This window comes from Salmo salar, chromosome ssa02 (genome assembly GCF_905237065.1).
Source record: "Salmo salar chromosome ssa02, Ssal_v3.1, whole genome shotgun sequence".
NCBI classification, from domain to species: Eukaryota; Metazoa; Chordata; class Actinopteri; order Salmoniformes; family Salmonidae; genus Salmo; species Salmo salar.
In genome coordinates, this window is record NC_059443.1 from 84,772,586 (window position 1) to 84,786,104 (window position 13,519).

Here is a 13,519-nt window from a genome sequence, read left to right on the forward strand (position 1 = left end):
ACCTGTGTTTTCTCTGACATGGTGGAATAATACTGATGGGGTAGCTAGTAAATGTTCTTCATGTCAACAACTTACCTGACGTTATCAGAACAACATCATCACATTTTCATACACCTTCAGCTTGAAGACTAGTACACAAATTAATTCAATGAAACAAAACGAATACATTGGTGAGGTTCCAAGGTTAGAATCAAGAATTAGGCTTCGTGTTCTAGAATGTTAGCCCCATTCTAGCCACTATATCAAAATATCCAAATCATATCATGAACATCTAAGCATTCAGACTTGTATTCAATCAATCAAAATCCATAGTCAAAATAAAATACACATTTAAAATGTTAATCTGTTTTTAACAATAATGTCTTGAGAGGAAAAAAACGAAAGTAAGATTTCATACAAACAATATGATTTTATGTGGCATAAACAAAAAGGAAAATTCTCAGACAAAAACATAAGTCGGAACACAGACTTTCTATTCTCTAATTTCAAGTCATGAAAAATTTCTTTCCACAATTAGGTTCCTTAACTGGGTAAAACTCTTTCCACACAGAACATTAGAAAGGCTTTTCTCCTATGTGTTCCCTCTCATGTGTTTTCGGGATCCCTAACTGGTAAAACTCTTTCCACACCTGGGGTGTATTCATTCTGCCTGAATGTTGGACAAAGTTATTGGACGAATTCAAGTCCCTCTCCATTTTCGTTCCTTTTGCTGCCATTTAACTTAAGAAACGTTTTGCAACAGAATCGGCGGAATGAATATACCCCATGGGTTGGAACCAAAATAATTTTATCCAATCGCCATTTGTTTGTTACATTGTTCTACTGTTCCGACCAATGATGTGTATAAACCCTGGATGACTGAAAGGTGTATAAACCCTGGATGACTGAAAGGTGTATAAACCCTGGATGACTGAAAGGTGTATAAACCCTGGATGACTGAAAAGGTGTATAAACCCTGGATGACTGAAAGGTGTATAAAACCTGGATGACTGAAAAGGGGGCGGGGCTGTATTGAAGCCACCACCTTCGTACCCCATGGGAGATATAGAAATACATTTATTAATGTCTACATTCATTTTGGACACGTTTACAGACAAATTAATACGTTTAAATTCTATTGTGTGAGCTAAACATAATATGTACTGTTTATACACTGAGTGGACAAACTTTAAGAACACCTGCTCTTTCCATGACATAGACTGACCAGGTGAATCCAGGTGAATCCAGGTGAAAGCCAGGGTCCCTTATTGATGTCACTTGTTAACTCCACTTCAATCAGTATAGATGAAGGGGAGGAGACAGTGGAGACATGGATTGTGTGTGTGTGTGTGCCATGAATGGGCATGACAAAAGACTGAAGTGCCTTTGAACGGGGTATGGTAGTAGGTGCAGGCACACCGGTTTGTGTCAAGAACTGCAACGCTGCTGGGCTTTTTTCTTAATTACATGTAATTTTGTCCTTGAAAACATTTAATTGAAATACTGTAGGATTCCATTCATTCCTATGGAGGACTGCTCCTAATGGGGAGTTGCCAATACGATCGACCAGTGGCTTCAAAGCCTCTCAATGGCCAATACATAGCATCAGCAATCCAGGGTTTATATACGTCATAGGTTCCGACCATCAAAATAAAGTTCTGAACTGGTTCGTACCGGTTTATATCGTTCCTTTCTGTTCCTTTTTTAACATGTAGCTAATTAAATGACTTCACCAATCAGTGTGGATGGATCAGCATGCTATGGAGTGGACAAGCTAGTTGTATGATGGACAGACAACAAGTGTAGGGCACGAGATGCGACTGAGACGGGAGAGAGCAAGTAGCTCCGGAGGGGGAAGGGCAGAAAGGCTTTGCATAAGCGCTTTGTTGGCAATTTTTGTAGGACAAAAAAAAATGGGCAGAATTTAAATTAAATTCCCAGTGTTTCCAGATTTCTATGAAACATGACCTATAATTAATTACAATATGAGTGAAATAGTTTTCCTTCAAATTTGTATTTATTAAGCATGTTAAAAAGCAGCTTTTCTGTGTTGTTATGGTGTGGGCTACCCCAAAAAAACTGAATGGTGTGGGCGTATACCAGTCACTAAAATATTCATGCAAGTAGACTACTGATTGGCCAGCTCATCCTCCTCAGGGAGATGACATCATGTTCTATGAGGAAATTGCAAAAAAAAATTAAATGGTCTGTTTGTTTTTTTTTCAAAGTGTTTTTCTTCAATTTATGCTTTGTCTACAAACACAAGTATAGGACAAGTCAACAACATTTACATATGAGTTAACAGAATGAACTTTTAAAGTGAGATTTTCACTGGGCAGTTACTTTAAAAGAAAGTTATTAACCGTTTCCAACGCAATTAAAATAACGGTTCTGTTCCAGAAAAGTAGAGATCACTTTCTTTCCAGGTTCTGTTTCTCAACTTTTTCCAGTTTTTGGTTCTGTTCTCTGAGCCGGTTCCTGCTACACACTGGGCGTATTGGAAAGACTGTATGTATTCTCTCATGCCTTTTCAGGTTCCCTAACCGTGTAAAACTCTTTCCACACTGGGAACATTGGAAAGTCTTGTCTCCTGTGTGTATTCTTTCATGTTCCTTCAGATGCCCTAACCTTGTAAAACTCTTTCCACACTGGGAGCATTGGAAAGGTTTCTCTCCTGTGTGTATTCTTTTATGTTCCTTTAGGCTCCCTAACTTGGCAAAATCCTTTCCACACAAAGAGCAATGGTAAGATGTCTCCCCTGTGTGTGTTCTTTCATGCTCCTTCAGATTTCCTAACTGTGTAAAACCCTTTCCACACTGGGAGCATTGGAAAGGCTTCTCTCCTGTGTGTGTTCTGTCATGCATATTCAGGTTCCCTAACAAGGTAAAACCCTTTCCACACTGGGAGCATTGGAAAGGTTTCTCTCCTGTGTGTATTCTTTTATGTTCCTTCAGATGCCCTAACCCTGTAAAACCCTTTCCACACTGGGAGCACTGGAAAGGTTTCTCTCCTGTGTGTGTTCTGTCATGCATATTCAGGTTCCCTAATCGTGTAAAACTCTTTCCACACTGTGAACATTGGAAAGACTTCTCTCCCGTGTGTGTCTTCTCATGCCTTTTCAGGTTCCCTAACAGAGTAAAACTCTTTCCACACTGAGAACAGTGGTGTCGTCTCACTGGTCCGGGCGTCACTGGGACTGGATCCCCTGAAGGACTCTTCTCACGGTCAGAGTGAGAGTCTGGTCCCTCTCCTGCCAAAGACAAACAGGGTATTTGGTTAAATTGAGAGACCTGAATGAAACCTCCACATGGTTAAACTGTCTTCCTATGAGGTTTAATCACATCAGTCACCAGCTAAATCAATAAGTGTATCGATGACATTGTCCCCACAGTGACAGTACTAACATACCCCAACCAGAAGCTATGGATTAAATGCAACATCCGCACTGACCTAAAGGGTAGAGCTGCCGCTTTCAAGGAGCGTGACTCTAACCCGGACGCTTATAAGAAATCCCGCTATGCCGTCCGACGAACCATAAAACAGGTAAGGAGTCAATAAAGGACTAAGATTGAATCCTACTACACTGGTTAGTTGGATGTGGCAGGGCTTGCAAACAATTAATTACCACAAGGGAAAGCCCAGCTGCGAGCTGCCCAGTGACACGAGCCTACCAGACGAGCTAAATTACTTCTATAGGCACTTTGAGGCAAGCAACACTGAAGCATGCATGAGAGCACCAGTTGTTCCGGACGACTGTGTGATCACGCTCTCCGCAGCCGATGTGAGTAAGACCTTTAAACAGGTCAACATTCATAAGGCCGCAGGGCCAGACAGATTACCAGGAAGTGTACTCAGAGCATGCGTTGAACAACTGCCAAGTATCTTCACAGACATTTTCAACCTGTCCCTGACTGAGTCTGTAATACTTACATGTTTTAAGCAGACCACCATACTCACTGTAACAAAGAACATCAAGGTATCCTGCCTAAATTATTACCAATTCGAAGCGCTACAAATTACAGAGGCATTGAAGAAAAGGTTTAAGAGTAGGGCACATTGTGGTGGTTACAAACTACTAATGTTTGGTATACTCAGTGTAGTGTTTGGTATACTCAGTGTAGTGTTTGGTATACTCAGTGTAGCGTTTGGTATACTCAGTGTAGCGTTTGGTATACTCAGTGTAGTGTTTGGTATACTCAGTGTAGTGTTTGGTATACTCAGTGTAGTGCTGTAGTGTTTGGTATACTCAGTGTAGTGTTTGGTATACTCAGTGTAGTGCTGTAGTGTTTGGTATACTCAGTGTAGTGTTTGGTATACTCAGTGTAGTGTTTGGTATACTCAATGTAGTGTTTGGTATACTCAGTGTAGTGTTGTAGTGTTTGGTATACTCAGTGTAGTGTTTGGTATACTCAGTATAGTGTTTGGTATACTCAGTGTAGTGTTTGGTATACTCAGTGTAGTGCTGTAGTGTTTGGTATACTCAGTGTAGTGTTTGGTATACTCAGTATAGTGTTTGGTATACTCAGTGTAGTGTTTGGTATACTCAGTATAGTGTTTGGTATACTCAGTGTAGTGTTTGGTATACTCAGTATAGTGCTGTAGTGTTTGGTATACTCAGTGTAGTGTTTGGTATACCCAGTGTAGTGTTTGGTATACTCAGTGTAGTGTTTGGTATACTCAGTATAGTGTTTGGTATACTCAGTGTAGTGTTTGGTATACTCAGTGTAGTGCTATAGTGTTTGGTATACTCAGTGTAGTGTTTGGTATACTCAGTGTAGTGCTATAGTGTTTGGTATACTCAGTGTAGTGTTTGGTATACTCAGTATAGTGCTGTAGTGTTTGGTATACTCAGTGTAGTGTTTGGTATACTCAGTGTAGTATTTGGTATACTCAGTATAGTGTTTGGTATACTCAGTATAGTGTTTGGTATACTCAGTGTAGTGTTGTAGTGTTTGGTATACTCAGTGTAGTGTTTGGTATACTCAGTATAGTGCTGTAGTGTTTGGTATAATCAGTGTAGTGTTTGGTATACTCAGTGTAGTGTTTGGTATACTCAGTGTAGTGCTGTAGTGTTTGGTATACTCGGTGTAGCGTTTGGTATACTCAGTGTAGTGCTGTAGTGTTTGGTATACTCAGTGTAGTGTTTGGTATACTCAGTGTAGTGTTTGGTATACTCAGTGTAGTGTTTGGTATACTCAGTGTAGTGCTGTAGTGTTTGGTATACTCAGTATAGTGTTTGGTATACTCAGTGTAGTGTTTGGTATACTCAGTGTAGTGTTGTAGTGTTTGGTATACTCAGTGTAGTGTTTGGTATACTCAGTGTAGTGTTTGGTATACTCAGTGTAGTGTTTGGTATACTCAGTGTAGTGTTTGGCATACTCAGTGTAGTGTTGTAGTGTTTGGTATACTCAGTATAGTGTTTGGTATACTTAGTATAGTGTTTGGTATACTCAGTATAGTCCGTGTAGTGTTTGGTATACTCAGTGTAGTGCTGTAGTGTTTGGTATACTCAGTGTAGTGTTTGGTATACTCAGTGTAGTGTTTGGTATACTCAGTGTAGTGTTTGGTATACTCAGTGTAGTGCTGTAGTGTTTGGTATACTCAGTATAGTGCTGTAGTGTTTGGTATACTCAGTGTAGTGTTTGGTATACTCAGTGTAGTGTTTGGTATACTCAGTGTAGTGCTGTAGTGTTTGGTATACTCAGTGTAGTGTTTGGTATACTTAGTGTAGTGTTTGGTATACTCAGTGTAGTGTTTGGTATACTCAGTGTAGTGTTTGGTATACTCAGTGTAGTGCTGTAGTGTTTGGTATACTCAGTGTAGTGTTTGGTATACTCAGTGTAGTGCTGTAGTGTTTGGTATACTCAGTGTAGTGTTTGGTATACTCAGTATAGTGCTGTAGTGTTTGGTATACTCAGTGTAGTGTTTGGTATACTCAGTGTAGTGTTTGGTATACTCAGTGTAGTGCTGTAGTGTTTGGTATACTCGGTGTAGCGTTTGGTATACTCAGTGTAGTGTCTGGTATACTCAGTGTAGTGTTTGGTATACTCAGTGTAGTGCTGTAGTGTTTGGTATACTCAGTGTAGTGTTGTAGTGTTTGGTATACTCAGTATAGTGTTTGGTATACTCAGTGTAGTGTTTGGTATGCTCAGTGTAGTGTTTGGTATACTCAGTGTAGTGTTGTAGTGTTTGGTATACTCAGTATAGTGTTTGGTATACTCAGTGTAGTGTTTGGTATACTCAGTGTAGTGTTTGGTATACTCAGTGTAGTGTTGTAGTGTTTGGTATACTCAGTGTAGTGTTTGGTATACTCAGTATAGTGCTGTAGTGTTTGGTATACTCAGTGTAGTGCTGTAGTGTTTGGTATACTCAGTATAGTGTTTGGTATACTCAGTGTAGTGTTTGGTATACTCAGTGTAGTGTTTGGTATACTCAGTGTAGTGTTGTAGTGTTTGGTATACTCAGTGTAGTGTTTGGTATACTCAGTGTAGTGTTTGGTATACTCAGTGTAGTGTTTGGTATACTCAGTATAGTGCTGTAGTGTTTGGTATACTCAGTATAGTGTTTGGTATACTCAGTGTAGTGTTTGGTGTACTCAGTGTAGTGTTTGGTATACTCAGTATAGTGCTGTAGTGTTTGGTATACTCAGTGTAGTGTTTGGTATACTCAGTGTAGTGTTTGGTATACTCAGTGTAGTGTTTGGTATACTCAGTATAGTGTTTGGTATACTCAGTGTAGTGTTTGGTATACTCAGTGTAGTGTTTGGTATACTCAGTGTAGTGTTTGGTATACTCAGTGTAGTGCTGTAGTGTTTGGTATACTCAGTATAGTGTTTGGTATACTCAGTGTAGTGTTTGGTATACTCAGTGTAGTGTTTGGTATACTCAGTGTAGTGTTGTAGTGTTTGGTATACTCAGTGTAGTGTTTGGTATACTCAGTGTAGTGCTGTAGTGTTTGGTATACTCAGTGTAGTGTTTGGTATACTCAGTGTAGTGCTGTAGTGTTTGGTATACTCAGTATAGTGTTTGGTATACTCAGTGTAGTGTTTGGTATACTCAGTGTAGTGTTTGGTATACTCAGTGTAGTGTTGTAGTGTTTGGTATACTCAGTGTAGTGTTTGGTATACTCAGTGTAGTGCTGTAGTGTTTGGTATACTCAGTGTAGTGTTTGGTATACTCAGTGTAGTGCTGTAGTGTTTGGTATACTCAGTATAGTGTTTGGTATACTCAGTGTAGTGTTTGGTATACTCAGTGTAGTGTTTGGTATACTCAGTGTAGTGTTTGGTATACTCAGTGTAGTGTTTGGTATACTCAGTATAGTGTTTGGTATACTCAGTGTAGTGTTTGGTATACTCAGTATAGTGTTTGGTATACTCAGTGTAGTGTTTGGTATACTCAGTGTAGTGTTTGGTATACTCAGTGTAGTGTTTGGTATACTCAGTGTAGTGTTTGGTATACTCAGTGTAGTGCTTGGTATACTCAGTGTAGTGTTTGGTATACTCAGTGTAGTGTTTGGTATACTCAGTGTAGTTTTGTAGTGTTTGGTATACTCAGTGTAGTGTTTGGTATACTCAGTGTAGTGTTTGGTATACTCAGTGTAGTGTTTGGTATACTCAGTGTAGTGTTTGGTATACTCAGTGTAGTGTTGTAGTGTTTGGTATACTCAGTGTAGTGTTTGGTATACTCAGTGTAGTGTTTGGTATACTCAGTGTAGTGTTTGGTATACTCAGTGTAGTGCTGTAGTGTTTGGTATACTCAGTGTAGTGTTGTAGTGTTTGGTATACTCAGTGTAGTGTTTGGTATACTCAGTATAGTGCTGTAGTGTTTGGTATACTCAGTGTAGTGCTGTAGTGTTTGGTATACTCAGTATAGTGTTTGGTATACTCAGTGTAGTGTTTGGTATACTCAGTGTAGTGTTTGGTATACTCAGTGTAGTGTTGTAGTGTTTGGTATACTCAGTGTAGTGTTTGGTATACTCAGTGTAGTGTTTGGTATACTCAGTGTAGTGTTTGGTATACTCAGTGTAGTGTTTGGTATACTCAGTATAGTGCTGTAGTGTTTGGTATACTCAGTATAGTGTTTGGTATACTCAGTGTAGTGTTTGGTATACTCAGTGTAGTGTTTGGTATACTCAGTATAGTGCTGTAGTGTTTGGTATACTCAGTATAGTGTTTGGTATACTCAGTGTAGTGTTTGGTATACTCAGTATAGTGTTTGGTATACTCAGTGTAGTGTTTGGTATACTCAGTGTAGTGTTTGGTTATACTCAGTGTAGTGTTTGGTATACTCAGTGTAGTGTTTGGTATACCAGTGTGGTGCTGTAGTGTTTGGTATACTCAGTGTAGTGTTTGGTATACTCAGTGTAGTGTTTGGTATACTCAGTGTAGTGTTTGGTATACTCAGTGTAGTGTTGTAGTGTTTGGTATACTCAGTGTAGTGTTTGGTATACTCAGTGTAGTGCTGTAGTGTTTGGTATACTCAGTGTAGTGTTTGGTATACTCAGTGTAGTGCTGTAGTGTTTGGTATACTCAGTGTAGTGTTTGGTATACTCAGTGTAGTGTTTGGTATACTCAGTGTAGTGTTTGGTATACTCAGTGTAGTGTTTGGTATACTCAGTGTAGTGTTTGGTATACTCAGTATAGTGTTTGGTATACTCAGTATAGTGTTTGGTATACTCAGTGTAGTGTTTGGTATACTCAGTGTAGTGTTTGGTATACTCAGTGTAGTGTTTTGTATACTCAGTGTAGTGTTTGGTATACTCAGTGTAGTGTTGTAAAGTGCATTGTTACTAGATTGACTTTTGTCCGTTTTTTTTTTATTTAACCAGAGCTAACGCCCATCTAACACCCATCTTGTTAGACGCTCCTCCCTGTACCTGCCTTCCAGACGCAAAGAATCATGGACGCTGTAGTCATCTCATCTTTCTAACAAATTACATCCTTGTTCGACAAAAGGCTATTTATCCCTTATTAGCTCTAAAAAAAAGTTTGGATAACTAGGGCCACAAAACAACTTGCTGTGGAGTCGTGGAGACAAGCAGTGGATCGTTCCTTTAACAAAAACACAGTCGTGCTCTATCCGTCTTCCCAAGGAAAACTAGTTAGATCATTCTAACATATATTTCATGGAACGATGAACCATGCTGCCAATATGACCAGTTAGTGCAGATTACTGTTTTAAGAAGGGCGCTCCTCCCTCACAGCTTTTACCCGGTCAAACGACGGGCCTTGGCCCTTGCGCAACACGGTTTAGGCCTTGGCCCTTGCGCAACCCAGTTCAGGCTTTAGCCCAGCTCAACCCAGTTCAGGCTTTAGCCCAGCTCAACCCAGTTCAGGCTTTAGCCCAGCTCAACCCAGTTCAGGCTTTAGCCCAGCTCAACCCAGTTCAGGCTTTAGCCCAGCTCAACCCAGTTCAGGCTTTAGCCCAGCTCAACCCAGTTCAGGCTTTAGACCGGCTCAACCTGGTACAGTCCAGAGGTATTTAGAGGTTTGGGCCAGGTTTCTGCATTATGGTGCCTTTACATGACATTATGGCAGCCATGTTAGCTCCCCCATTATCAATACATATATACGACTGAAAGTCTGAACGTGACATTATGGCAGCCATGTTAGCTCCCCCATTATCAATACATATATAGACTGAAAGTCTGAACGTGACATTATGGCAGCCATGTTAGCTCCCCCATTATCAATACATATATACGACTGAAAGTCTGAACGTGACATTATGGCAGCCATGTTAGCTCCCCCATTATCAATACATATATACGACTGAAAGTCTGAACGTGACATTATGGCAGCCATGTTAGCTTCCCCATTAACAATAACTGGGAATATTTCAATTATATTATGTAACTGAATATCTAGAATTAGAACCATATTCAAAATGATTCATCATTCTTAATGCATAGTAATAAATTATTACATTTCTATAGTGCTTTAAATAACAGTCTCATGTCTCAGGTTCAGCCTAATTGAACTACCTCCATGTTTTAAGGATATAGTGTTTATTTACAATTACATTGTTTACAAACAAAGGAGTAAAACAAGCTTATATTTTGGGTTCTGATGGGGTACGACAGTTGAACTAAGTTCAGTGGACATTTTTTAAGTTATATTATCCAAGAATCAATGGCTAGGCCCAGAGCCATATATTAAAACGATACATTAATTCAACAACTGCAGTTTGCTTTTAGGACAGTACTCACTGGTGTTAATCAGATCTTCAGTCTCCTCTCCTTCCTCCTCCTCTTCATCTCCCAAAACATCTTCCTCCTCCTCTTTTCTTAAGATAGCCTCCTCCGCCACTCCAAAAGGTTCTTTCTCTTCTTTCCCTATAACATCATCCTCTTCTTCCTCCTTTTTCATTCTGAAAGCTTCCACCTCTTCATCTCCCAAAACGTCTTCCTCCTCCTCTTCTCTTAAGATAGCCTCCTCTTCCTCTCCAAAAGGTTCTTTCTCTTCTTTCACTATAACATCCTCCTCTTCTTCTTCTTTCAATGTGATGGCCTCCTCTTCCTCCTTTTTCATCCTGAAAGCTTCTACCTCCTCCTCTTCTTCCACTGTGACAGCCTCTATCCCCTCTTCATCTTTCACTCTAAAATGTTCTTTCTCTTCTTTCACTGTAACATCCTCCTCTTTCTTCAATGTGACATTGATAGCCTCTGCTTCCATTCTGAAAGCTTCTACCTCCTCCTTCAATGTGACACTGATAGCCTCCACTTCCATTCTGAATAAAGATTCTACCTCATCCTCTTCCACTGTGACAGTCTCTATACCCTCTTCCTCGCCAAAATGTTCTTTCTCTTCTTTCACTGTAACATTCTCCTCCTCTTCCTTCTTTTTCATTCTGAAAGCTTATTTCTCTTTTCACTGTAATACCCTCCTCTTCTTCTTTTACGATAATGTACAGCAAACCACCTCCTCTTCTTTAGCAGGAGGGGAGTAGCTTAATGAGCTCATGGTTGGCGATGTTAACTAGCTAAGTTAGTTAGGATAAACGACTTGCCCGGTGCTAAGCTAATTTAGCAAGCCAGCTCGCTACTAACCTGATTAACAACGTAAATATGAAATTAAATGGGTCAACTAGCTATACGAAAGAAGTACGTTATATTTTATAACACAGAGGCAAATATACAACGAAAGCGTCTAAAGAGCTCCAATGCCTAGGCATTGTTGGCTAGGAAGCTACCGTGGTTGCTGAATAGCTGCTGCTGCTGCTTTGTTGTTGTTGTTGAAGAAGCGTTCCGTCCACTGGATTAAACGTCACACTGGCAGCATTGCCTGAAAGACACACATCGCCATCTGCTGATTGGAGTGGGTAAAGCAGGGCTTTTTTTGTATTTTCTTTTACAAGAAGTGTACATATATTTTTATTTTATTATATAATAATATTAAATTGAGATGTACAAAGACCAGCATGTGGTGATCGAATCGTACTACACCGGCTTGATGCTCGTCGGATGTGGCAGGGCTTGCAAACTATCACAGACTACAAAGAGAAGCACAGCCAAGAGCTGCCCAGTGACAGGATACTTCTATGCTCGCTTTGAGGCAAGTAACACTGAAACATGCATGAGAGCATCAACTCTTCCGGACGACTGTGTGATCACGCTCTCCGCAGCCGATGTGAGTAAGACCTTTAAACAGGTCAACATTCACAAGGCCACAGGGCCAGACGGGTTACCAGGACGTGTACACTGAGCATGAGCTGACCAACTGGCAAGTGTCTTCACAGACATTTTCAACCCCTGTCTGAGTCTGTAATGCCAACATGTTTCAAGCAGACCACCATAGTCCCTGTGCCCAAGAACACTAAGGTAACCTGCCTAAATGACTACCGACCCGTAGCACTCACGTCTGTAGCCATGAAATGCTTTGATAGGCTGGTCATGGCTCACATCAACACCATTATCCCAGAAACTCTAGACCCACCAAATTAGCATACTGTACTGTCCCAACAGATCCACAGATGATGCAATCTCTATTGCACTCCACACTGCCCTTTCCCACCTAGACAAAAGGATGTGAGAATGCCATTCATCTGTGGTGCTATGTAAGAATGCTATGTGAGAATGCTATGTGAGAATGCTATGTGAGAATGCTATTCATGGACTACAATGTGAGAATGCTATGTGAGAATGCTATGTGAGAATGCTGTTCATTAACTACAATGTGAGTTAACAACATAGTGCCCTCAAAGCTCATCACTTAGCTAAGGACCCTGGGACTAAACACCTCCCACTGTAACTGGATCCTGGACTTCCTGACGGGCCAAGCTTCCTGCCATCCAGGACCTCTATACCAGGCGGTGTCAGAGGAAGGCACAAAAAAATTGTCAAAGACTCCAGCCACCCTAGTCATTGACTGTTCTCTCTATTACCGCATAGCATGCGATACCGGAGTGCCAAGTCTAGGTCCAAGAGGCTTCTAAACAGCTTCTGCCCCCAAGCCATAAGACTCCTGAACATCTAATAAAATGGCTACCCAGACTATTTGCATTGCCCCCCCCCCCCCACCTCTTCTGTTACACTGCTGCTATTCTATGTTTATTATCTATGTATAGTCACTTTAATAACTCTACCTACATTTACATATTACCTCAATTACCTCGACTAACCGGTTCCCCCCGCACATTGACTCTGTACCGGTACCCCCCTGTATATAGCCTCGCTACTGTTATTTTACTGCTGCTCTTTAATTACTTGTTACTTTTATTTCTTATTCGTATTTTAAATGTTTTTTTTTTTTTTTAATAGTTGGTCAAGGGCTTGCATTTCACTATAAGGTCTACACCTGTTGTATTCGGCGCATGTGACAAATAAAATTTGATTTGATTTGATTGCTTAGTGCAGATTTTTAATGAGTGAGAATTTAAAACCAACTTTACATCTACTACACATCTGCATTTAAGGCCATTTCTGATTCATTCAGTCAAATAAACAGATAGTATCAAAATACTGTAAGCACCTACACCACTGGTCAAAAGTTTTAGAACCCCTAATCTTTCAATGTTTTTTCTTTATTTTTACTATTTTCTACATTGTAGAATAATAGTGAAGACATCAGAACTATGAAATAACACATATGGAATCATGTAGTAACCAAAAAAAAGTGTTAAACAAATTAAAATATATTTGAGATTCTTCAAATAGCCACCCTTTCTTTGCCTTGATTACATTTTATTTATGTTCAGACAAAAATATATTAATTAAATAATACAATCAAAATTCTAAATAAATTAAATATTAATGAAATCAATTTTACATTCAGTACTTGTGGCGGAAGAATAATACTGATGGTAAGATTAATAAGGTTGGGAAAAATGTTTCATGGCAACAATGTTATCAGAACAACGTCATCACATTTTCATACACCTTCATCTTGATGACCAGTACAAAACAACTCAATTCAAGAGGTTTCAAGGTTAGAATCAAGAAATGCACATTCTATTCATCAATTTAATTATTTACGTTTTGGAATATCCAAATCATATTCAAATGCGGCCAAATATAGTGTCACCCTTGTACTTTTCTTAAATAA

At 39.8% G+C, this 13,519-nt stretch overlaps 1 protein-coding gene across 1 annotated transcript; it reads right to left on the reverse strand.

Moving 5' to 3' along the window:
* Positions 1-2,203: 2,203 nt before the first annotated feature.
* On the reverse strand, positions 2,204-11,202 carry LOC123732096 (zinc finger protein 436-like). Its single transcript, XM_045711438.1, has 2 exons — positions 10,186-11,202; positions 2,204-3,229 (listed from the first exon to the last, which is right to left on the reverse strand). The coding sequence occupies exons 1-2, from the start codon at positions 10,823-10,825 to the stop codon at positions 2,391-2,393; spliced, it is 1,479 nt and encodes a 492-aa protein (XP_045567394.1). The 5' UTR covers positions 10,826-11,202; the 3' UTR covers positions 2,204-2,390.
* Between the last annotated feature and the right edge of the window lie 2,317 nt (positions 11,203-13,519).

What these genes read in the sequence shown, in the direction of transcription:
- LOC123732096 (XM_045711438.1), bottom strand. Translation starts at nt 10,825, where the DNA reads ATGAAAAAGAAGGAAGAGGAGGAGAATGTTACAGTGAAAGAAGAGAAA. An exon ending in TGAAGATCTGATTAACACCA is followed by an intron (nt 3,230 to 10,185) that starts GTGAGTACTGTC and finishes TGTCTTTGGCAG; the next exon opens with GAGAGGGACCAGACTCTCAC.